This window comes from Phocoena phocoena, chromosome 8 (genome assembly GCF_963924675.1).
Source record: "Phocoena phocoena chromosome 8, mPhoPho1.1, whole genome shotgun sequence".
Classification (NCBI taxonomy): Eukaryota; Metazoa; Chordata; class Mammalia; order Artiodactyla; family Phocoenidae; genus Phocoena; species Phocoena phocoena.
Window position 1 is genome coordinate 24,972,726 of NC_089226.1, and position 26,561 is coordinate 24,999,286.

General features: G+C 39.3%; 1 protein-coding gene across 1 annotated transcript; it reads right to left on the reverse strand.

Moving 5' to 3' along the window:
• Nucleotides 1–288: 288 nt before the first annotated feature.
• On the reverse strand, nt 289–22,639 carry RAB39A (RAB39A, member RAS oncogene family). The gene is made up of 2 exons (XM_065882912.1): nt 22,248–22,639; nt 289–1,455 (listed from the first exon to the last, which is right to left on the reverse strand). Exons 1-2 carry the CDS (start codon nt 22,472–22,474, stop codon nt 1,029–1,031), a joined length of 654 nt encoding a protein of 217 aa, XP_065738984.1. The 5' UTR covers nt 22,475–22,639; the 3' UTR covers nt 289–1,028.
• Nucleotides 22,640–26,561: the final 3,922 nt, after the last annotated feature.

The following is a 26,561-nucleotide window of genomic DNA, read 5'->3' on the forward strand; positions in this document are numbered from 1 at the left end:
GAAGCTACAGGAAATGGACAGTAGACATAGAAAAAGAACAAGGTAAATCCAAAAGAGTGGAAGGACAAAATTAATCAAGAGAAAAGTCAAAAATAGAGGAGAAAAGCAGTAAACTTGACAAATAAAACCAAAACGTTCTTTTAGAAAGACCAGTAAAATAAGCAATATTTGGCAAATATGATAGAGATGGGACTAGCTATAAAACAGAGAGAATTTTTTTTTTAATTACAAAAGAATACTATGCTAGCTTTATACCAACACATTTGAAAATCTGGACAAAATAACTAAGTTTTTCTTGTCTAAATAAGGACAGTATACTATAACAACAAAACATTTGCTGATAATGATCCTTCATTTTTATTTTTACAAATATTTGCAATAAAACCTTTTGCTTGGATCCTTAGATATCATTATAAAACATAAAATTTTCAGGAGCAATAAATCAGAGAACAAAAATTAATATAAAACTTATCTTCTCATGTTCAGGCAAAATTAAGGGAGAATAAATATTTCAGAGAATGGTTAAAAACCTGGTACCTTAAACAAGGAATTGTTATTTTAGGCCTAGTTAATAACTCTGTGATTGTTTACTTTGTAAGTAAACAGTGCATGTTTAAATCCACTTTGCTATTTAATATTAATTAATTAACACTAGAGAATGTAATTCCTGGTAAAATCTTTTCAATCAGATTATATATGCACAAAACATCCATTTCAAACTGTCAAGAAAAATGAGTAATATTGACATATTATGGTCAGTTATATGCTAACAAAGTGAGAATGGAGGCAATTATGTAGGTACTCCAGTTTCCAGAAAAAGTCGTCTGCTTTGCTTGATAATTTAGCAAAATACCAATCTGGTAGTTTAACAAGTAACCATATTGCTCTGAATCAAATACCTTACAAAATAGTGTTAGCATGGGTTTATAACTTTTAAAAATGCTTTCGTCACATCATTCTGTTGTTAATGTTGGTATTTATCCTGAAATGACACCCAATCTGTTCTTAGTTCTTTGGCATGTATGAAGTCAGCAGAAGCACTCTTTCCTGGGTTTTACTGCTTCCTCAGAAGAATGCACAGTATTTGGAACGAAACCACTTCTAACCCCTTCCCAGCCATCCTGAATACAAATTTCTCCCCTTTTAATAAGCTCATATATGTCTCTTGTCAAGATAGTGAAGGATTCCTCAACATTTGTAGCATCTTTTGCTGAGGTTTCTATATACTTCATACCACAGTCTGCTGACAGTCTTTCAGCTTCTTCCCTTGTAACTTGACGTTGTGAAGCTAAATCACATTTATGTCCCACTAGCAGAAATACAATCTGAAATGGCTGTACATGCATTTTTGCTTCTTCTAGCCAATCTTTCACATGTTCGAAAGATCGTCGGTTAGTAATGTCAAATACTAAAAATCCACCAACCGAGTTGCGGTAATAAGATCGAGTTATTGATCTGAAAAATAAATAGAAAAAAAGGTTGTAATTAATGTGATTTAACTAGAGTTTATAAGTCAAATATGAAGTGTCAAAGTGAACAAAAAAATTCTATGAAACTAATATGCAAGCCAGTTTCATCCACTGACAGTAGATATTTAAAAATAGACAAATAAGCACTTACATGTCATCTCACACTCAGAATTACTTGTTTTTATTTTAAAATATCTGATAGAATAATTATTACATTACTGTGGTTAAAAGTAGGCACACAAAAAGATTTGGTGTGGGGCAGAGGTTACACAGCAGACCAGATCTTAAGAATCTCTCCGTATCATTTAAATCAACAGGCTCCTCTTTATGTCAGTTAAGGAAGAAGAAACAAGGGCAAACTTGTTATGTCAGTTACAGGTTTCATCCTGGGCTATACCTATTCAAGAAACAGGAAATTGTTCAGACGTGGGATATGAATCTGAGATGTGCGTACTTATGATTGTTTGCCTCTAACGATCTAGGCTCTTCTGATCAAGGTTCCTGTTGGGTAGCCCCTCTCCCATGGCTATGGCTTTCACCAGGTTCTGGCAATCTCATTTCCTTTCCTTGCCCCTTCTGGCCAGGTCGTTAATGTCTTCCCACTGTTGCTATTACTGAATGCATCACCATCCTTTGTTGGTGCCCTTGACCTTGCCTGCATTTCTGGAAAGTCACTTCATTAAACTCTTTTCAGTTAACCTTTCAAGTGTGCCATTTGTTTCCTGACTGAATCATGAGGCAAGGGGCCAAGGCTATATTGTTTTATATTTTTGCCTTTACATATGTTGTCTTCTCTACCTAGAATGTCTTCTACCCTTTTTTTTTGCCAGTAAACTCCTATTTCTTCTTTGAGTCAGTTCAAAAATCCTGTCATATAAGAAGCCTTCCCTGTCACTGTCTTCTCCCCCTCTACCTCTCTTAGGCACTTCTCTCTCTTATAATTCCATTGAACCTTTGGCATACCGCCATTATATCAATTTTCATAATGTGCTGATTGGGTTTGTTGGTATGTCTCCTACTCAATTCAAAGCTCATTGAGGGTTAAACATATTCTATGTATCTAAAACTTCCTGGCAAGTGATGGATATAATTTAATATTTGCTATATTGGATTAATTAATCTTATCAGAGAGGGAAAGTGTTAAATGTTGTATTAGCCAGAAATCACATACGTGTCTCAGCTTCCAAGTTGTCAGTGATCTTGTTTTTTTAGGTCGCGCCGCGTGGCTTGCGGGGTCTTAGTTCCCTGACCAGGGATCAAACCCGGGGCCCCCTGCAGTGGAATTGCAGAGTCCTAACCAGTGGACCGCCAGGGAATTATCCCAAGTTGTCAGTGATCTTAAGCATTGAGATCATCCTTAAGCAAGTTCATCTGTTACTTGCCTGAGGCACCAAAGATCTTTGTGGAGGGCCAGTGTGTTATTTGGTACTCTCCAACTTTTACATACCTTCTTTATCCTTATTGCTGAAATCACAGCTCAGTTCAGTAACCTGATACCACAAGTACTACTTGTTGAAGAAAGTTTCCATATCTCCTGCTACCCCTTCTCCTCAGAATTCATGGTAGAGAGGTTCTCAGGTGACTACTTAAAAAAACAACCTCTCTCAAGGACTACTGTACCGTACAGTTGTTGACAGTAAGAAAAAATCTCCCACTATCACTGGCAGGCTACAAATAATGCAGTTCATTTAAGTTGTTGCTGTTTTTTTAATTTTGAGGGATAATTAATTTGTTATTGTTTTGCTACTCATCTATATATGTGTGAATTTAGACAGATGTGCAGTGTCTTAAGAGAAACCTAATTAAGGCTGTTATTAGACTGAAAGCTTTCATTTACTCAGCACCAAGTCTGCATTACCACCCACCCCCTGCAATTAATTTACCATTAGTATAATTTAAAACAACATGCTTTTGTGTTTAAAAATTCAACATTGAAATGTTTGTCTATTAGGCAGAGGCATGTAGGAAATACCATATTTTCTAGCACTTTGTATTTAATTTTGAAAACATATTTGGAACACAGTTGCCAAATCATTCTATAGAATAAAATTATAGCAAAGTATATGTAACATATTCTATAAAACAGCCCTTATTAATAATTAATCGGAATAAAAGGTCTTAATAGGACATCTGCCTTTTTCTATATAATAATTTGATCTCAAGTTTGTGTCTGGATATTAGATTTAGAATTCTGATAATGGTTAGCCTTCAGATTCATAATTAGTTGTCCTAAAAGGCAGGGTTTCCCCTAAAACAACTGGGCATCCCTGCTGTCAGTTATTTAGGGGAAGAGACAGGCCTTCAAGACTGAAAAATGGAACTTGAAAGGCAGGTCTTACAGAGATGATGAGGGAACATCTATCTTTCTCTGGAACTTCCTCTCTTGGGTCGAGACACTTAGGTCTTCAGAAGGTCTTGAAGGTATTTTAAGGAGGCAGGGAACAGACCCTAAAAGAACAAGGTAGATAGGCCTCCCTGTAAAGAATCCAAGAGTTGTAAAGAATGATGAGTAACAATTCTTTATAAGCAACAACATCTTTTGCATGTTATTTTGTATCTATTTCCTTCTGGACTTTGAAAGTCTCACTGAATGAATAAATGATTTAAAGAAAGCCTGGGAAAAGTTCCACTGGACAATTACAGGTGTGACATTTTAGAATACAGACATGTCCTCTTTGTCATGAGCTATTACACTTTTGAGAAATGTTTCTTGGCTTAAAACCTGGCTTTGAGACTAGACACCTGAACATCAGATGACTGTGCAATCTGAGTGCTCATCAAGAAATATGTTCTCTGATTCACCAGGCGGGAACTTTATCAAGCAGAAGTCATATATATAGGCAGGAATAGGGGTGGGACCTGAGGGGACCCAGAGTAACAAGGCTCACACACCCAGCATGTCTACTTCTGCAGCACCCTCACAACCTATGGCCTTATGTGGATTTCCCTATAGTTAAAGGGGAAAAATAATTCACGTCTGCCTTACAGATGGCTCTAAATAATATGCTGGCATCAGTCTACTCCACTCAATAGTGAAAAAGAGAAATCCTTCCATTTGTGGAACTTTTAGTGGTACTTTTTCCAGAGGAAGAGATGGCGAGATGAAGGTTAAGGATTTACACCAATACACGAGCAGAGGCTAAGGGTTTGGCATGTTGGAAAAAACAAAATCAGAAGACTGATACTAAGGAGGTTTGGCATGTGTGGGTGGGTCTTGAGTATGCAAATACTGTATCCTATGTGAATACTCACCAAAAGCCCCCTCTTTGAAAGAGTTCCTAATAATTGGTGAAACAAAATGTTCTGTTCTATAGTCATCAGTCAGTATTTTTATCCCAGTTTGGACTCACAGTAATCATGGTAGGAGGCTGGGACTGGGCTGAGCAGAGACTTTCTCTTGCCTCAACCGTCACTGCTTAATACCCAATTTTCCAGCAGTTACTGACACCTTGGATATGGTACCTTACTCTGGGAAAACCATCACAGAGGAGACACTGATATGTCCTCACTGTAATAGACATTTAACGTGGACTCAAGCCATGCTAGCACCACCATCCATGAACTTATGGAATACCTTTTACAAAGTCATGGTATCCCACACTTTGCTATAGACCAAAGGTTTCAGTTAACAGAGGAAGAAATGGGCTGATGCCATAGGATTTGTTGATCTTATGTCACTATCACCTAGAGGCATATACCTATAAAACTCTGGAATGGGTTATTAAGATTCAGTTATGTTAACAGATACACACACACACATATATATATAATATATAAACAACAAGGACCTACTGTATAGCACAGGGAACTATATTCAATATGTATTACAATAACCTCTAATGGAAAAGAATCTGAAAAAGAATATATACATATATATAAAACTGAATCACCTTGCTGTACTCCTGAAACTAACACAACATTGTATATCAACTATACTTCAATTAAAAAAAAAAGATTTAGTTATGCTCATGTCCAGGAGTTGACACCCTGTAAGATTTTAGCATGATTCTTCAGGATGTATACGTTCTAAGCTAGTGAGTAATACAATAGGTGGTGTTTTTTTCCCCATGAATAGATGCTCTGGTATGGGAAACAAAGGGTAAAAGTGGCGTGATGGTACCTCTTGCAATTACACTTAATGAGTCACTAAAATTTTTTGTTGCTTCTAATTCCTGTGACTCTGAACTCTGCTGATATAAAGGTTTTAGTATCCAAGGGAGAAATGCTTTCACTAGAGAACCTCGTGATGCTTCTATTGAATTAGTAGCTGAGACCGCCAATTGTCCATTTGGGGCTTCTTATGGCAGTGGGTGAACAGGCAAAAAAGGGGCAACAGTATCAATGGGGACCACACTGGCCTCCTGCAGTCCTTGCTGCCCAGAACTTCTGGGATTTTTTGGTTCATTTCATGCCTGGTGCCTCCAGCTATCCTGTCAAGTCTCTGGCACGCAGACATGCTTCCAGTAACTTTCGTTTTTGATTAATGTCCTCAAGTTGGTTTTGTTGCTGGCAACCAAAGACCTGATTGATAGAGGCTACAGATATTTTGTAGGAAAAGAATGATACAAAACAAAGTTGCAAACATTTTATAAATTTCAACATAGCTTTATGAAGCCAAAATTCCTTCATTTAAAAAAATTTTGGTAAAAAACAGATGAGATTTACCCTCTGAACAATTTTTAAGTATACAGTATTATTAACTATAAGCACAATGTTGTACCACAGATCTCTAGAACTTTTTCATTCTGCATGACTGATACTCCCATTCCCATTGATCAGCAACTCATTTCCTACCCTCCCCCCAGCCCCAAGCAGCCACCATTCTACTTTCTGCTTCTGAGTCTGACTACTGTAGTTACCTCATATAAGTGAAATCATGCAGTATTTGTCCCTCTGTGATCGGCTTATTTTGTTGCAGGAAAATGGGGAGCGAGAGGACAGTCCTGTCCCAGGTCTCAGGTGAGTCCCTGGGACAGGCCACCAAGTAAGGGTCCTTGGCTTTGTGCAGGAAAGAATTCAAGAGCGAGCCATAGTAAAGTGAAAGCAAGTTTATTCTGGGAGATACACACTATATAGGCAGGGTGTGGGCCATCTCAAAAGGCACAAGGCCCTGAAATACGGAGTGGTTAGTTTTTATGGGTTGGGTAATTGCATAGCCTAACGAGTTGGAGGATTATTCCAACTCTTTTGGGGAAGCGGCAGGGATTTCCAAGAATTGGACCACTGCCCACTTTTTGGCCTTTTATGGTCAGCCTCGGAACTGTCATGGCACCTGTGGGTGTGTTGTTTAGCATGCTAAGGCATTACAATGAGCATATAATGAGGCTCAAGGTCTACTGGAAGTCAAATCTTCTGCCATCCTGGGCCTAGGTTGGATCTAGCCAGTTTATGTTGTATAGCCAATGTCATTCTTTTAAAGGTTGTGATCTTTAAAGTGTGTGCCCACTTCCCTCCTGTCTCAATTTCACTTAGCATAACATCCCCAAGATCCATCCATGTTGTAGCATATGACAGGATTTCCTTCCTTTTTTATGGCTGAATAATTTTCAACTGTATGTATATAACACATTTTCTTTATCCATTCATCTCAAAGTTTATTCTTACATGTATATTCGCTTTAGAATAGAAAAGAAAAATGGTTGCCTTGTTTATGTAAACATTTTAAACTGTTTAATTTTTCTAATTTTTTTTCCTGAAATAATATATAGATAAGTGAAATTGAGAGCACTGAATTGGCTTACATTTTATAAAGAATTACTTAATATATGGGCAATGCAACCAAAAAATGTGAATGAGATCTTAGATGTTATTATTATGAACTTTATAGGATGTGCACTGGTCTCATAAAAAAGCAACAAAATATAGAGCACTTGCTGACTTACCTGGGTAAAATGAGCCAGATGGTCCACTGGAAATGCCCTTCTTGTGGCTTTGCCAATTGCCAAATAGGTATTTAGAAGATGGAAGTACTTTGATGACAAAGGCTGCTGGCAGCAAGCAGCCTATGAATGCATTAGCCTTATGAGTGCCTTTTTTCACCATGACATTACATTCCTACTGCCCTTCTGGGAATAGTCACTGTGTTGATGCTTTATTTACCTGATTCACTTGCCTTGTAATCCGGGCCCTTAGAACTGCTTTCGAGAAACTAAAACACAAGTCTCCCCGCTCCTTGTATTATTACTGACTCTAACAGTCCCTGCCTTTGCCTTCTGAAACTTGGGGCTTATAACTTAGAATATCTTTTTTCATACATACAAACATTAAAATTCTCTATGTGTAATTCCAGGGTCTTTCCATCAAAAATCAAGTCTGTGGTTGTGGAGGCTATATCTAATACTGACAGGGCCTAATGGCCGTATTCTGTCTTTGAATACGTGAATCAATTCCCCTGTGACCATCTTTTATTTTTCTTTTACCACAGGTCATCATTTTATGATAGTGAGGCCTTGTTATCACCCCCAGCATGCTCTATTCACCTTTTATCTTCTATTTTCCTCTATAGTTAACACATTCTAACGTCCTATATAATTTTTCCAACTTATTTGGTTATAGCTCATCTCCCCCCATTAGAAGATAAGCTCTATGAGAGCAAGAATTTTTGTCACTTTTTTCAGAACGCTGTATCCCTAGTGTCTAAAACAGAATTGGGCATGCATGAGGCCTACTGAGAGTTGTAAATAAATAAACAACTGAATTAATAAGTTCAGACTCTGTAAGACTGTACCCAGGCAGCATGCAAATGCTAAGCAAATGGGATAATAACAGAGGGAAATACAAAAAAGCTTATCTCCTTTGGATATTTATAGTAGGGATTCATGAAATGAGCTAAATAACAAAAAGAGAAGTGGGCTGAATAACAGTGCACACTGTAAATATAAAGGTGAAACCATCCACTTTTTCTAAAGAACTACTGTATTTAAATTGGTAGTAATTCAAATTGTATTTTGTAGTGGATTCTGGAAGGCAGAACAAGTTAATGTGAAAATCCAAATAATTTAGAAATTAATGAGAAATGTTTCTAGCTTCACTATTTGTCTGTAAGGTGATAATGAAGGATGCTTATTTGCTATTTGGTATGGTACCAGAAAATGTATAAAAGATTTTAGCACTTATTCTGACACTTTCTGGCATCCTTTTGCAGAACAAAAATGAGATGATGACCAGCTTCTCATGATTATTTTATTTTCCATACAACATAATACATTATGTGATTTAACATAATTAAAGAACATTTTTTCTTGGGTTATAATCCTCCTACCATTTTTGTGACTTCTGTTTCCATACAACTTTCTCAATATTGCTTCATTTCATGTGATTTGTATATCTCTCCACATTTATAATTTATACTGGTATTTATCCTTTTCTCATTTCATTCTATGTCTGAAATTATGCAGCTTTTATTTTCAAGTCATTTGAATAGACTGTCCTTCTTTTTCATTCTTTTTCTAAGTTTGTGTTTTCATCAGTTACCTGTGCACTTACCACATATTCTTATTTTTCCCATTCCCCAAACTTGCCAAAACTGTACTGTTATATCATAATTTTAGGAAGATCATTTCTTGGCATTTGTGTTATTCTGACCATGTATACTTTTCAATGCTGAGCCCTGGAATAAACTGATTTCTTTTCCTTAGAGTTAATAATTATCTTGCATATTAATCAAGATAGGCCAGGCCATGCTATAGTAAGAAACAACTCACCTCTTGATAGGAAGAACGTTAAAAAACCTGGGCTGTATTTTAAAACTACCACATGTGAGTTCTGCTCAAATTCACTAGTTAGAATTAGTCAAATGATTCTAAGTGCAAGAGGGAAGGGAAATATATTCCTCCCGTGTGTCCAGAAGAAAAACAGCATCAGATATGAGTTAGCACTCTCTACCACATCTTTTTATTCCTTTCTTTTTCTTTTTGCTAAATTTTCCAAGTAGTCCTTAATAACCTAACCCCAAACTCTGCCAGTTGCCATTTTTTAAAAAGTTCATTCCTGTTAGCTTTTCTGTCAATTTCATCTTCCTGAGGAGGTCTCTCTTACAATCTTCTGCCCTGCTCCAATCGGGCCTGGTTGTCCTTGGTATCTGTGGCAGAGGGAGCATCCTATGATCTCCCTTCACCATTTTCTTGGGCATTTCCTTTGCTTTTCTTCAGGGGTAAATCTCCTGTTCCTCAGAGCCCATGTCTTCATTCTTGGTTTATTCTTTTATGCACATTATGTGTTTGTCTGTGTCTATGTGTGTGTATATAGAGCACATCCTCAAGTAGCTTCCTAAAAAAGATTCATGAGGGGACAAAAAAGATGCATGAGGTAATATTTTGAAGTCTTGCATGTTTTTATTCTGCTTTTACAGTTGAATGACAGTTTGGTCAGATACAAAATTATTTCAGAATTTTGAAGTCTCTCCATTGCCTTCTAGCTTCAACTGTTGTTTTCAGGAAGGCTGAAGTCAATCTGATTCCAGATCTTTTTTATGTGACCTTTTATACATGTCCCTCCCCCACCCCACCCCAGAAGTTTGTAGGAACTTCTCTGTGGCCCCAGTGTTTAGAATTCCACGATGATGTCCCTTAGAATGTGTCTACTTTCATCTATTGTGCTGGACCCTTCCAATCTGAAAACTCAGGTCCCTCCCTACATCTAGGAAATGTTTTTGAATTGCTTCACTGATGATTTCTCCCCTCTGTTTTTTCTGCTCCATTTTTCTGGAATGCCTGTTACTTTTTTATTGAACCTTTTGGACTAGTCCTCTAATTTAAAAAAATATATATATTTCCTATTTTCTAAGTCTTTGTCTTTTTGTCCTACTTTTTGAGAGATTTCCCCAACTTTATATTTTTTTATTTTTTCCTATTGTGTTTCCAAAAGCTCTTTTGTTCTCAGAATATTCTTTTGAAAAAATAGTATCTTGTTCTTCTTTTATGATTTAAATACTTGCCCACTATCCCTCTGAGAAGATTAAGGACAGGGTTTTTTTTGGGGGGGTTGTTTTTTTAAACATTCCCTTCTCCCTTATTAACTTTGTTTTTCTGGTTGCTTTTGGTTTCTGTTTATTTTGGTCTCTAGGTTTCATGTTACAGATTTCCTAGTATTTCTTGTAATCTTTCATTGAGACTAAAAGCCTCACTCATAAGATGATCAGGCTGGATCATTTAGTTGAGGAAACTCTAATGTTGGCCTCTTAAGTCTTTCTTCTTGGCCTGGTCAGATTTGTCAGAAATGATTTCACCAATGTCCTGTTTGAAGGGTGAAGGTCTGATTACTAGCATTCTGGGAGCTAAGATGGGGAAGAGGGCTAGACAGTCTTAGCATACAACATGCATACATTCACTTAAAGCCCTTACTTTTAATAAGGGACCCCAACCTCAATTACGCCTGGTGCTTCCAGTAAGAGACTCTATGTTTAACTCTTTTCAAAGAATAAATTTCTAGTTTTTTGCTAATGTGGGGGGAGAGGAAGTCACCTGGTGTGTGGAATGGTGGAGGGGATGTGAGGATCCAGTCTTTCTTAAACAGACTGACAATCAATGATCCTTATTTTAGCATTCCCACTTCAGAAGTATCTGGTGTCACCATTTCCTGAATCTTTAGGGGATTCAATGATATATACTGGTTTGGTCTTTAGCTTTTTCCACCCCTAGCTTAGAAGCCCATTTTCTTTAATCTGCTAATTCATTTACCATTCCTCCATCTGCTTTCTTACTTCCAAAATTTTTTTCCTGTTGTCTCCTTGCTAGGATTTATGGTTAAAAAACAAAACTATTGTCACTTTAGTGAGGTTTCAGGAAAAAAAGCTAAAATAGGCATAGGTGTTCAATCTGCTATCATTACTGGAAGTTACTTCTTTTTTAATTGTTATTATTTCCTATTGTTATTTCTCTTACTACTGACATATCCTTCATGTCCCAGCGTCAAGGACCACGTTCTTTCTGATACATCCTCTGAAACTAGCCCTAACCCTACACACAGATGACAATTCCTCCCTTTGTTCTGCCACCAGAACTTATTTTAGTACTTACTAGCCTTTATTCCAATTATTTATTATCTTTCTTTGCTGTGAGTCTGTGAGAAAGATCTCTAATTGTCCCCCAGTGTCTATTCTCCCTGTCTTCCTTTAGTAATAGAATTCCATGAGTTTTAGCTTGTACATAGCAACTCATATAGAAACTATATTCCCCAGCTTTCTTACAGTTAGTTTTGGCATATCACTAAGTTTGGATCGATGGGACATGATAAGTTATGTGTGCAGTCTGACGTTCATCTTCTTGAAGATGCCATTTGCCCTAGGCTTCCTCTTTCTCCTTCTTGCTTGTTAGGAAATGGCAATGACTAGAAAACCCTGGAAACTGATGTTGAGGCACAGCCACCTGGATAGTCCAGAACTGCTCACTCTGGACTATTAACATGGGGAGAGAGAAACAAAGTTCTGTATTATTTAAGGTAATATATTTGGTCAGTCTCTGTTATAGCAGTATAGTCTGTACTCTACCCAGTATAGAGACAGCATGGACCTTGAATGTGAGACTATATCATATTTATTTTTATATCTATTTTTGCATCTAGTGCCTGGTATACAGTTAATCTAAACAAATGCATAGATTTCCACACATAAATCATAATCCTGATTGATTTCAGTTTCTCTAGAAAAAAAAGGAAAACTACTTCACAGTTCTTTTGTAACTTTACGACACCATAGGCAGTATTTGCTTGTAGCTTTGCCTAATACCCAACATCTCTCCTTGTCTAACAAGGCAAAAGACTTCATATAAATTTCTCCACTGCAGCGGGCTGGGTTCATTCCTGTTACTAAGTGTAGCAGTGCAGTCACTGAGTACTGCAGGAAGGGGAGAATTGATTGTCATTGCAGCCACAAGTGTTTGCTGTCAGTTATCAGTACCGCTTCTATTGTGTAAAGCTATTTCTCCTTTTGTTTCTGAATATAGCCGAAAAATAATGGTTTGAGCAGACACAGTAATTAATTTGGATCTACAGAGATGGGAGTGGGGGTGGGGTTGTATGCAAACAGAATATTTTTCAGGATAGAAACTACACAATGTGCCAGTAAAACTCTTTTCAACCATGCCAGGAGGCCTGATGCAGCAGAAAGAGCACTGAACAGAGTTAAGAGAATTAGGCTCTTATGCAAACCACTAACAAATGATAAGGCCTGGGGCAAGTCAAAGACTCTCTGGACATTAATTCTATCATTTTACAAATGAGACTGTTGGGACTTCCCTGGTAGTCCAGTGGGTAAGACTGCAAGCTCCTGGACTTCCCTGGCAGCACAGTGGTTAAGAATCTGCCTGCCAATGTAGGGGATACAAGTTCAAGCCCTGGTCCGGGAAGATCCCACATGCTGCAGAGTAACTAAGCCTGTGCGCCACAACTATAGAGCCTGCACTCTAGAGCGCATGAGCCGCAACTACTGAGCCTGCGTGCCACAACTACTGAAGCCCTTGTGCCTAGAGCCTGTGCTCTGCAACAAGAGAAGCCACTGCAATAAGAAGCCCGCACACCACAACAAAGAATAGACCCCATCACCGCAACTAGAGAACGCTCACATGCAGCCATGAAGACCCAGCACAGCCAAATATAAAACAAATAAATAAATTTATTTAAAAAAAAGACTCCATGCTCCCAATGCAGGGGGCTGGGGTTCAATCTCTGGTCGGGGAACTAGATCCTGCATGCATGCCGCAACTAAGAATTCGCATGCTGCAACTAAGAGTTTGCATGCTGCAACTAAGAAGTCTGCATGCGACAACTAAGAAGTCCACATGCTGTAACTAAGAAGTCCACATGCCACAACTAAGAAGCCCGCACACTACAACTAAGAAGTCCGCATCCCGCAAATAGGAGTCCGCATGCCGAAACTAAGAAGCCCACATGCCCCAACGAAGATCCTGTGTGCCGCAACTAAGACCCAGTGCAGCCAAAGTAAATAAATAAATAAATAATTTTTTTTTTTTAAAAAGGGGGACTGTTGTACCAGATCCATCCATCTGTTTCTTCCCAGTCCTATGGTTGTATCAAAATGGCCAGAATGTTGATCTCTGTAGCTTCTTTCATGTGTCTTCTCCCCCCTCGCTTTCTTGGATTCTGTTTTCAATTCATCTCTCACTAATTTTCCTCGTCTCCAATAGTCCTCTCCTATACAATTAGTTATACCTTCTCTTCCACTTTTAATTCTCTTTTTAGAGTCTGTCCATCTGTCCTATCATATATGTCTTAAATTTCACCTCATATTTGCTTCATTAACTTTTGATTTCCTAATCCCATAGCCTTTCTGTAGCCCTTAAAACAAGTACTAATGATATTGCATGATCTGTGTAAAACTGTGACAAGTGCCTAGAAGTCAGGCAAGAGGAGAAACCTTTTAATTTTGAATGAGGGGACAAAAACCAAGGGATTCTCTAGAGTCTTATTGATCTGATTAGATCTTGCCCTAAAATATAGTAACCAAGTGTTTTAAAAGGGAGACCTGACGGAGTCATTCAGAAGCACCAGCAAAAGAGACAGAGAATCATATGAGAGAAGAAACCATGAGAGGTTCTCAAATATACTCCTAAAATTTAAGGAATTGCCTACAATTTTTCTTTGAAGTATTGGCTTCTAAAGTGCTCTAACCTTTCCATCTGTTGGTTCCTAAAACACTCTATGTAAAAGGACTCTGGGTTAGGAAATACCATATCTGTCTTGGGTGTTTACAAAGTATATTAGGATATTAGTATATTAAAAGCTCTGAGAAATCTGGCAACAACCCAGCACTTCCAAAACTATTTGATCAAGGAAACTTTTACTCAAATTACACCTATTACTTTGAAAAATGCTACTTTAAAGAAAAATGATGGGCAATGCCTAGAATTTGAGAATCTATAATCTTTCTTTATAATGCCTTCTGTTATAGCCAGGAAGTTCTTAGTATCTAACTCCCATTTGCAGTATTCTCTCTTGATCTCTTCTTAGAGAAGAGGGTTCAGTTTGGGCCACACACTATTCTTTTGTATTTCTGAGGCAGGAGTCTGTGATTTAAGGCTGTTCTTCAGCCTTATCCATTTGAAGCCATATCACACTAAGTCCTACGAGATGGAAATACATTTGGAAAGCCTAAAGAATCAGAAGAAAAACCACTTTTAACATTCCTAGTACAGGAAGATAATTTAAGCAGCGATTTTGACCAATTATACAAAAAGCAGAGGAAAGAATAGGCATAGAGAAGGATAACATTTTGCCAAGAAAAGTCACTGATGAATTTTGGGGCATGGCTTGATAAAGACCTTTCTCAGGTGACCCTGATGCACTAACTATACCAGTGAAGTAGAAATAAACCTACGAGAGAAGTCTCTGCTCCCTTACCTCAACATTTTTTTGGCATTGAGATATTTTTGATGGTTTCTTTATATCCTAGCTATTGATATCAGTGGATGGTCTTAAGGACTTACTGCCAGTAATAAAATAATTTTATTTAGCATATTGTTCCTAAATGAAAAATGAATTATCACCATAGGAAGGAAATAGAAAAAAACTTCAGTACGTTTTAAGAATGTTTAAAAGAACACTAAGATTCTAAACCAAAATAAAATAATATGCCAGCGAGCCATCGACATTTACTCAGTCATGCTTGTATACAGAACTACTATCTGTATTTTGAAACTCTTTCACAGCTTAAACTAAAAATATACTTTTCAATTTAAAACATATTGGACCTCTGTTCTGGAACTCCTACAGGTCAGAACAGTACTTCATTACACAAAGTGATTCTTTCCAGAAAACAATGGGTTTTAATAATATTTGTTTCTTGATAAGCTAGGTAGATTGTGTGGGGTAATAATTTTTAAATGAATTTCCCTGAATTATATATTGTCAGAATTGATTAAAAGTTACTGACATTTGGAGGCAGATATATTAGTATCATAAAGTACAGGCTTTGTAGGTATTTCACTTTAGAAAGAATGAAAATATCTTAAAAAGTAAAATCTGATGTTCTCTGGGGTGTGTGTGTGTGTGTGTGTGTGTGTATACCTCAGTATTAGTTGAGTGGTTCACCTTTCTTTTTTTTTTTTGCGGAACGCGGGCCTCTCACTGTTGTGGCCTCTCCCATTGCGGAGCACAGGCTCTGGATGCACAGGCTCAGCGGCCATGGCTCACGGGCCCAGCCGCTCCGCGGCATGTGGGATCTTCCCGGACCGGGGTTCTGCATCGGCAGGTGGACTCTCAACCACTGTGCCACCAGGGAAGCCCCACCTTTCTTTTTCACTGCTTGACAGAGCAGACTGATAGAATGCAGATTCCCATCTAACTCAGCTAGGATAAGAATAACTGGCTCTTAAAACACCAAGATAAACATTCTCAGATCATTCCAAGAAGTTGCTCTTTAAACTTTAACATGGCTATGGAGGCTAAGTTGTTAAGAAATCTTTGTATGCTAACCAAACTGACTGACAATGGCTAGAAATTTCTTCTCTCTCTCTTTCTCTCAGACTGAGCAAAGCACTTTTCTTCATGTGAAAACTTTACTGAGTGATTCATGTACTAGCAACATTATCTCTAATTTTTTTTTCTAGCCCTTTCTGTGAAAGCTAAATGTGGAGCCAATGTGTCAGAATAGGTGGTCATCAATGCAGCATGATGAGAGGAAACTCCGACACCCATCAGCTATAGATCCATAACTCTGCCAACAGGGAAATGTTACTTCAAGATGAGGTGTTACCTCCTAGGTGGTCATCCTCTTTTAGAATAGAAATACTCCTGTCAGAACCCTTATTAAGTTTTAATAATTTTGTGTCTCTTGGTCATCTAGCTACTTCTCTCTCTGAAGCTAAGATGGAGTAGTAAGGGATGGCTTTTCAACTGAGATGTGAGGGAAAACAGAAGTGAAGGATAGGTCAAGGTCCTACTATCCAAAAACAGAAGGAAAGAAAAGTAGGAAAGCCCCAAAGTCCCCAAGAATGAGTTTTACCTACTTTACAATTTTGCCTGCTGCTGGCCTAGGGCCTTCAAACATTGGAATACAATATTTAGTCTACTATATTTACAGTATTTAGTTACTAAATAGTCAGAATGTATAATCACCTGCATATAGCAATATGTCATTGAGGCTGTGGTTATACATGCGAAATCAATTGATTCATTGAAGAAAAAAGAAATTAAGAAAAATAGTCACAGGTTTTTGAAATTACTGGCTAGCTTCTTAACTGTACTGACTATACAATCACTCAAAATGGTCTGAATGCTCTGAGTGGACAGTGAAAATAACTTTTATCATATAAAAATACATTTGGCTACACAGGTCATTTTTCCACATTCTGCTACACTTGTTAGAAATGATGCTGGCTCCTTCTTACATATAGTTTTACTCTGAAACTCCATAAAGTAGACACTTTTTGGGGTGACTGCTCACTTCCTTCTTCTGTGAATTTCTCTTTCCCAAAAAGTAGACCCTTACGGATTAATTTGCATTGGATGACCCATAATGCATTCCTGGGATATTTGTATTATAATCCCTTTGTGTTTTATGTATATATTATCTTAATAACTGGACCCTGGGGGAGCTGATTCACTGGCCAATCAAATAGCCAATGAGATTTTTTCTTTCAAGAATTTGAATAAGAGCCTCAGAGACTGAGACAGTTGGGAGCTGACAGCATTGGATAATGGAAATAGACTAGAGAGAAAATTCACAAACTCTTGTTATTAGAGCTTCCATATTTTCAGACACTTGTATGTTCAGTGAGATTTTTGTCTCTCATGAGACCTGTATCATTTATAATTTATGCCTTATATCCAGACTAATTTGGTTATATTTCTGTTACTTAAAACACAAATAATTTTAACCAAGACAGTATATTATCAGATTACTCAATACAAATATAGTCTAGCTTTCTATTGTTTCTAATAACTTGGAACTACAGTAGACTGCAATGATTATGGGACTTAGTTGTGGACAATCTCTGCTCTGTTACCTATGCAATATGAACCCACCAATCCACTATCAGAAAATCTTTTTCTATTGAAGATCATGAACTACAGTAAGGAGAGTGGGGATCAAGTAAGGGTCCTTTAAAAAAAAAACAAAAAACAAAACCTATTTAGTTTAGGAATCTTAAAAGATACCTTAAGGAGAAATATAAAATGTTCATGTTGCTTACTTCTAAAATTATGAACGGAGAACATAAATTAAACCAGTTTTAAACATTTACTTCATATGAATGTTTTGAAGGGGAAGAGAAGAAAACAGAGACAAAAGGGAGGCAGAGGGTAAATAAGGAGAATAAGTTAAAAAGAAATGAGAGCATACAAGACACATTAAAATAAAAAGGAAGGAGAGGGGCTTCTCTGGTGGCGCAGTCATTGAGAGTCCGCCTGCCGATGCTAGGGGACATGGGTTCGTGCCCCGGTCCGGGAGGATCCCACATGCCGCGCAGCAGCTGGACCCGTGAGCCATGGCCGCTGAGTCTGCGAGTCCGGAGCCTGTGCTGTGCAACGAGAGAGGCCACAACAGTGAGAGGCCCGCGTACCGCAAAAAAAAAAAAAAAAAAAAAAAAAAAAAAGGAAGTAGAGGAAAAGACAGAAGGTGGGAGGAAACTATGAGTAGGGACTGATAGATGAAAGGGATAAAGGAAAAATATAAAGAAGTTTAAGGAAGGGTAAGACACATAAGGAAGAGACACATAAGGAAGAGAAAGATACACAGTAGAAGAGGAGCTAGAGGAAAAGAGATGAAGAGGCAGGCAGAGAGTTAGGGAGAGGCCCAGGATGTTAAGTGGTATTAGTTACAGGTCACCTTCAGATTTTTAGGGGGGCAGGGGAGACTGTCCCTTTTATAGCAATTACTGCTTACAGCCCTTTAGCTGTAACCAGCCCATTAGCTGGTTAACTAATGTCTGCACGTTTTCCATTGCTCCAAACTTCAAAAGTTTAGTTGGTTCTGCTCAAAGAATGTGACTAAAGCAACTCATCAAGGGAGCTTTCCCCAAATTATACTACTAAGAACACTAGTTATCATAGATTTTCATGTTTTAAGAATAGCCCCTCAAATAAATGGTGGAAATGCTAGTTTAATCAAAGTTAAACAGGTTTCTTTGCTCAATACTTCTTGGAGTCTTTGATATGAATTTCTAAGAGAGAAATGGAATATAGGGATTTCCAAGCTTATTTGATTACAGAACCCATCCTTTAAAAAGAATCAGAAGGTATGAGTGTTCTGCAGAACACGCTTTGAGAAGAACTACACTAGGAGGACATTATTCTCTGAACTTTACAACCAGTGGCTGTAACTGTAATACCCCCAAGGCCAGACAACACGAAATAAAAGGCCAAATCTGGCTTGAAGCTTCAGGTTTTCTATCCCTATAGCTAATGTTGCTTTTTCTTTATCTCATTTTATCTTCATATTGCTTTAAGTGCTTTTCATGGGAAAAATTCAAAATTTATATTCTTACAGTCTTACATTTGCTGTCTATACTTCTAGCCTTATTTGTACTTATCTATCTTATTAATGCTGTTAAGCAATATTCTTGTTTCCTTTCCTGCTAAACTTCTTCCACTATGATGATTAAAAAATAAAAGTGGTGACTGCTAGTTTCCCCCCAATGCCCAGTGCCAAATCCATCTTCCCTTTTTCCTAGGCACATGGTAGCCCCGTGTAAGTGTGGCCTTGTAACTAATTTCTCTTCACTGAATTGAGAGCTGAAGTGATCTGCACCACACTGGCCTCACTTGCTTAGAAGAAACATTACTTGATTTAGATCTTTACTTTCACCTCCCCTGGAAGTGGCACACAGTGTGCCTGCAACCCAGCTTTGTTCACACAGAAGAAGATAATGTCCTAGGGATGGCAGAAAACTAAGAGAGAAGGTACTTGAATGATGGCCTGGAGCAGGCCACTCCAACAACTTGGACTACTTACCTTGAGACTGTTACACAAGAGAGAAATAAACTATTGTTAATGAAGGCACTGTAATTTTAAGTATCCTTAATACAGCAATTTAACATTTATCCTGACTAAAACATAGTGTTAATAATAAAAACTTAACAATTGAGTGTTAAGTTACAATTTACAGATGCTCACATATTCATCATTTTTCTAAACCCTCTTCACTTTGATTTTGTTCCTTTTTATTTTTTGTAAGTAGTTATTGACTACTAGCATGTATTATCTGAACTTCGAAAACTAAGGCTTTATTTGTTAATTATACCTCAATAAAGCTGGGTAAAAAAAAGATAACTAAGGCTACTTATGGTCATAATCATCAGCTCACTATTTCGTTGTTCTGTAACATATTTGTTTATGCTTTTAAGCTATATCCTGAACTGTCTAAAGTAGGTTTCTTTTTGTTAGTTTATATCTAATCACCAATAAACCTCCAAATAGAATGTTTTCCTCAAATTCCTAATGGTATAATTATAACTAATGACAGAACTATATATTCATGAACTATATATAGTACCTTTCTATGAAACAAATGTACTTACTCAAAATAAGTATCTGTATTTTCTTAGAGGAAGGTACAGAATGATTTAACATTAATTGTTTTAAATGCAATTTTATGGAGAAACATTCTGCTAAATGAGAGAAAAGCAAGTATTTGGAGGCAGGTACTGAAATATGTATGTATTTAGGAATACATCTTTGGTAAAGAGCCAAGCAAAATAAAGTATGACTCATTGTCAGTAAACATTCCCTAAATGTCCTTGCATTATTATGAGAGAGTTACTGTCTGGTTTTAATAGTGTATATAAAATCAATTTACATTCTTCTTAAAGGCAATAAAAAAATGATGTATTTAACAGAAAAGGTCTTTAAAATCAAATTAATCATCCTTACTTTCTTGTCAATAAGTTTTTAAGGAAAGAATTTTAAACACAAGAAGATTTTACTACCTATGTTTCTTGTAGCTGCAATTATCAGTAGTTGCTAGAAGTTTAAGGTATAAAGAACACGTTTTTATTATTTTCACTTTAGAGGGTAGAGCAAGAGCTATTAGTAAATGTTTTTTTCTGACCATGAAATATCTTAAAGTTCATCTCTGACTGAGATCACAAGTGAATGAATTTGCAGTCTACCTTATAATGGTAAAACTGCAACGAATCTTAGAGATCATAATGACTCCATTTTACAGATGAGGAATCAGAGTTTGAAAAACATTTTTTTTTTTTTTTTTTTGGTACGTGGGCCTCTCACTGTTGTGGCCTCTCCCGTTGCGGAGCACAGGCTCCTGACGTGCAGGCTCAGCGGCCATGGCTCACAGGCGCAGCCGCTCCGCGGCATGTGGGATCCTCCCGGACAGGGCACGAACCCGTGTCCCCTGCATCGGCAGGCTGACTCTCAACCACTGCGCCACCAGGGAAGCCCTGAAAAATTATTTTAAAGGAGGCTTCCTGAAAAAAAATCTTCTTCATGGAATTCTAGGTATTGTACAATTCAAATCAATAACCTTTAACACTTCTCTAAAGGGCTGGCCTTACTATCTTTCCACTTTACACATTGTAAAACTATGGTATAAGCAAGCTAAGCAGTTCACTTATCTCTATGAATCAGTGTCATAGCTGGGAATGGAAGCCAAAACTTTAAAGTGTTGGAACATTCTCACAGAAGTAGACTCATCTCATTCAGAATGGATGCTGGCTGGGGTGAGGGGAAGCCATGTTTGGGAAATCCGGTCAATAAGTACTCTATTTCACCAACAGACTACTTGCTGAAGACTACAAAATGCTTGCTTTAATGAGTTCCAGTTGATAATGCAACCTTAAAAAAGCCCCAAACACTACAATATATCAGGTCCCTACTTTCCTCTAAATTCCTTGAATCCTAGAAATTTAAAATGTGCTTCATATCTGGTTAAATCTTAAATATCTAGGAAATGCATACAATTTACGTTTAGTTTTGGATCCCTCCTTCTCTATGCAGAAAAGTATTTTCTGATCTATTATCACTCTGGAACGTTAAGTACCTATTATAAATAAAATAAAGGAAAAGTTCCTAACAAATCTCAGTATGTACATCTCTCTTTTCTTCACCAAAGCACCAATGATGACAAACTTCTAAAGACAACTCAACCCTTAAAAACAACAAAAAACTCCTCTGCTGTGCCTGTGTCCCTGATGTTACATCTAGTTGCTGTACAAGACACATTCCCACGGGTCCTGGCCCAGTATTTCTGATGACCACATTCGGTGCTGTGAGGTGTTCAGACCATTACCGCATTCATCATCTCCCTCTGAACGATGCCCAATGAGCTCATGCAGTAATCGGGGTTGGAGCACTGCTTGCTGTGAAGCTAAATGGATCAATCATGAATCTGGGAACGCTTCTATGCAGTTCTCCTGGGCCGCGTAGATGGGAAGCTGCTCCGTCAGGGGAGGAAAACGGGAGCTTGGAGGAGGGTGGTCAGGTCAGGGTGTGTACAGCGAGGGACACTGAGTTTTGGGGAGAAGGCAGCAGGGGAGCCGAAGAGTTGGGGATAAAAATACTAGCAGGGGTAGAGAGCTGCGGAAGAGGGGGTATGGTGAGGGTGACCTGGGCTCGGGCGGGAAAAGGAAAGACAGAAAGGGGTCGCAGGAAATGGGATCCAAAGAAAGAAGTGAGAAACTGCGGAGGAGGAAGTCGTCTCTGGAAGAGGAGGGGCAAAGGGGAAGCGAGAATGGAGTGTTTGCACTTTCGAGAGGGAAGGGCCAGAGCTTCTCCCAACACTGGCCTGTGCGGCCGACGCTTGGGGAAGGTGCCCCAGGCGGATGGAAGGGGCGGCGCGGTCCCTGGGGTCCCGGCGCCGGCGGCCCTACCTGAACCGCTCCTGTCCCGCCGTGTCCCAGAGCTGCAGCTTGATCCTCTTGCCCGGCTCGATCTCCAGCAGGCGGGAGAAGAAGTCCACGCCGACGGTGGGGTCGCAGGCTGGGGAGCGCAGCCCGGGAAAGCGGCCCTGAGTGAAGCGGTGCAGGAGGCACGACTTGCCCACTGTGGAGTCCCCGATCACGATGAGGCGGAACTGGTAGATCCAGATGGTCTCCATCGCTCACGTGCCCAGCTGGCTCTAGGACCGCCCCACCCACCCACCCACCCGCTGCGGGGCAAGTAAGGCGGCGGGAACTGTCCCTTCAGCACCTCCCGGGCGCTCGCCTGCCGGCTTCCAGCATATTCCTGCGGCTTCGGCCGCCGCCTGGACCCCGCCCTCTCTGGAGGGAGAGGCGGGGCCCGGCAGGGCCAGGGGCGGGCCCTCGGGCCAGTGGGCGGAGCAGGGGCCGTGGTGAGGGGTGGAGGGAAATAGTCTAGTTGCTTGCGGACTCCCGCCCCCGACCTCTGTAAATCACTTTCCCCCAAAGCTCACTGGGCGCCGACGGGAAAGTGGGTGTGGTGAAAGGACGTGACAGCAGCAGCAACCAATGAAAGTGAAGCAAGGTCTCAACTCTTGGAGGGTCAGCCAGTGAAAAGTGAGAATCATTTTCTTACGGGCGTCAGGGCGGGCTTGTCCGATTCCGGCTCTAATTTTGGAAAACGCGGGGGCCGTAACCTGGGTCACTGTTGTGGTTTCCTCTTTTATCGATTTGACCAGTTCTGTGACCACCGTTATTTAACCAGATTTCTGTTGGCGGCTTTCTGCTCTCTAGCCTTGTTGATTGCCACCTCCAAGGCGTTCTAATGTGAAGGAGTTGAGAGCAGAATCGAAATAAATGTGCAGAGAAAGTTCTGGATGCTTCTAGCAAGGGCTTTGGCCATTGCTCCTGCCACCACCATTTCTTCCTCACAGCTTTCAGTACTACGGAAGAGTGAGAAAAATGCCAATCGCCGCCATTGTCTCTAGGACCCTTCAGCGAGGGGAAGGAGAGGAAAGGAAATGAAATGTTGAGATGTTCATAAAACCTCCCTTTCTTCTCGGAAGAATGGGAGCTTCCGTCTCCGTTATACATGCCGGAAAAATCCTGAAGTGGTCTCTCCTTAGTTTATGCCTGGTCAGGGATCTGAATAAAGCACGGTTGAATTCTGGCGAGATCGACTCCTTTCTCATGCCTCTCTTCTGACTGGTTAATAGTGAGTTCAAGATTTGTCTTTTAAAAGTTAAACAGTTTTGGGCTTCTTTGTGGCGCAGTGGTTGAGAGTCTGCCTGCCGATGCAGGGGACACGGGTTCGTGCCCCGGTCCGGAAAGATCCTACATGCCGCGGAGCGGCTGGGCCCGTTAGCCATGGTCGCTGAGCTTGCGCGTTCGGAGCCTGTGCTCTGAAACGGGAAAGGCCACAACAGTGAGAGGCTCGCGTACCGCAAAAAAAAAAAAAAAAAAAAAAAAAGTTAAACGGTTCTAAAGTGTGTTTTTGCCAAAGTAGAATTTTAACAATTCCACTTTTTTTCATGCCCACATGCAAACTTACACTTTTGTTATTCATCCTTCCTTTCTTGTTTTGGAGGAAGAGGTATTGTTTTGAAGGATGTGTTTAATCCCCTGACACCCATCTTTTTAAAACTTTTTTCTAACAGTGATCTTTATTTCATACCATTCATACCTCAAATCTCCTCCTTGCTAATAGTTTGTACTGCTCAGCCAATGGACATACTCGAGTATCCACAATCCTGAAACTAAGCAAAACATCTCTCCATTATGCCTCTCCTTTAGATTTTTGCTTTTTCCATTATTTTCCTTTTCAAACATTAAAAAAGAACCCTCTATTCTCATTTCTAACCCACCAGTTAGTCTTCAGCCCTCTCCATGCCTAATACACCCCTGACATTGCTTTTGATAATGTTGCTAGGGACTTTCTAACTACCAAATCTGCTCCTCCCCCACCCCATCATCTATCTTTAGTTATTCTTCTTGACCTCTCAGTAGCTTTTGTTGATTAAACTCTTTGGATGAAAGCTGATTAGCTGACCCAACTCTTAAAACCACAGTCCTCTTTATTCCAGTCCTCCTCCAGTTAGGAACGGCCAAATGACAGACTTCTCACCAACTCTACTAGAGTTGGTCAGAAGCATTACTAGAAGTAGTGCTTCTAGTAAAGCTTCTGTTTTTCTGATAAGTGACCGGCTCTCTTATTGCCCATCACCTTGTCTCCTTTCTTTTTCCTTCCTACCTGGATGGTGTAACAGCCATCTTGTGACCATAGAGGTGAAGACTAGATGCTAAAGATGGTGATAGGAGAGAGAGGAACAACCCGAGTCCCTGATGGACTTGATCTGTGGTACCAGCTCTGGACATCTTGTTGTTTGAGGCAAGTAAATCAGTACCTGCTTAAGTCACTGGTGATGGAATTTTCTATAAGTATAACCTAAATACTTTTATTTCTTGGTTTCTACAAAAGCATTCTCTCCTATTTTCCTGTTCTTTTTAACTTTCTTCACTGACTTCTCTTCCTGTGATCCATATCTTATATATTAAAGTTCTTAAGAGATCCGTAACTCTCCCCTTCTTTTTCTTCACTTTGAGCTGTTTCTCATGACCTTGTCTACTCCAGTTACTCCCTTACCCAAATCATATGTCCTCCATCCATATGATTTGGGTAAATTTGGGTAAATTTGAGTTTGCTCTGTATTCAAACTCATATTTCCAACTACCTCTCCTCTTAGGTGTTAGATACACATTTCAGACTCGACACAACTGTGTTGGTTAGGATTCTTTGAAAAAAGCTTTAGTTAGGGTAATGTAAAAGATGAGTGCACTTATCATAAGGATACAGAGGTATTTTCACAGAATCCACAGGCTGGGATGCAGCTGGTATCAGCTGGAACCGGGAAAGGGAAAGCTCTAAGGAACCCAGGCAGCATGTGTCTCTGTCTCTCTCATATTTATTTCTTTCTGACATCTGCTTAGTCATTTTCTCTCTGCAAACCAGCTTTCCCTGCTGCTTAGTCCATATGCAAGACTATAGTTGCTTCAGTTTCCAAGTTAGATATCTAGACACATATGGAAACCAATTTCCATTTTTCTGTAGACAACAATTTATTTGACCCAGTTCAGAAAAGGTGTTCATACCAAAGACATATGGCCAGAGGAACAGGAACATGCAGCAGGTCAATCGTTTTGGATGGGGCATGTGGGATATTAGCAATCCTGGAGAAAAGATGGGTCAATGGCTTCCCTTTGTGTCAAAAGTATATTCTTTATAATGTCCAATAATGAACTCAGTGGCTTTTTTTTTTGATGTGGACCATTTTTAAAGTCTTTATTGAATTTGTTACAATATTGCTTCTGTTTTATGTTTTGGTTTTTTGGCAGTGAGGCATGTGGGATCTTAGCTCCCTGGCCAGGGATTGAACCTGCAACCCCTGCACTAGAAAGTGAAGTCTTAACCACTGGACTGCCAGGGAAGTCCCTCAGTGGCTTTTTTTTTTAATTAAAAAAAATTTTTTTTATTGGAGTATAGTTGATTTACAATGCTGTTAGTTTCAGGTGTATAGCAAAGTGAGTCAGTTATACATATACACATATCCACTCTTTTTTGGATTCTTTTCCCATATAGGGCATTACAGAGTACTGAGTAGAGGTGAACTCAGTGGCTTTCTTGCCATTTTCTTTCCCTGTGTTTTATAGTTTGGTTAATGGCATTAGTATCTATCACAGTTCCTTAGACATGTGAAAGCTTGTGGTGCTGAATCTGGAGGCTGGGGGTTTGTGTTGTATAAAGGGGAGAGGTGGAATTGGTCTAAAGGTGGCAGAATAGAGAACTAATGATAATCTAAGAGATAGTATCCAGAGCAAAACTAAAATGGAAAAGAACTTAGGAAGGTCAACTGAAGCCTCTTAAAAGAAATGAGTAGAGGAGCAGATATAGCTATAAGGTAACAGAATGAAAACTGCAGAATCCATCCCAAAGAAAGATGTGAATGAGAGGTCAGAAGTAAGGCTTGGTTAGATATCATTAGCCAAGGGAAAAGGCATGGGACTTTTTATAAGGTCCCTGACCTCAGGAGAGATCTAATGAGGACACTAAGGAAGTTTAGACACTACATTCAGTTGATTAAGACCCAATAAAAGGGATTCCCTGGTGGCGCAGTGGTTGAGAATCTGCCTGCCAATGCCGGGGACATGGGTTTGAACCCTGGTCCGGGAAGATCCCACATGCCGCGGAGCAACTAAGCCCGTGTGCCACAACTACTGAGCCTGGGCTCT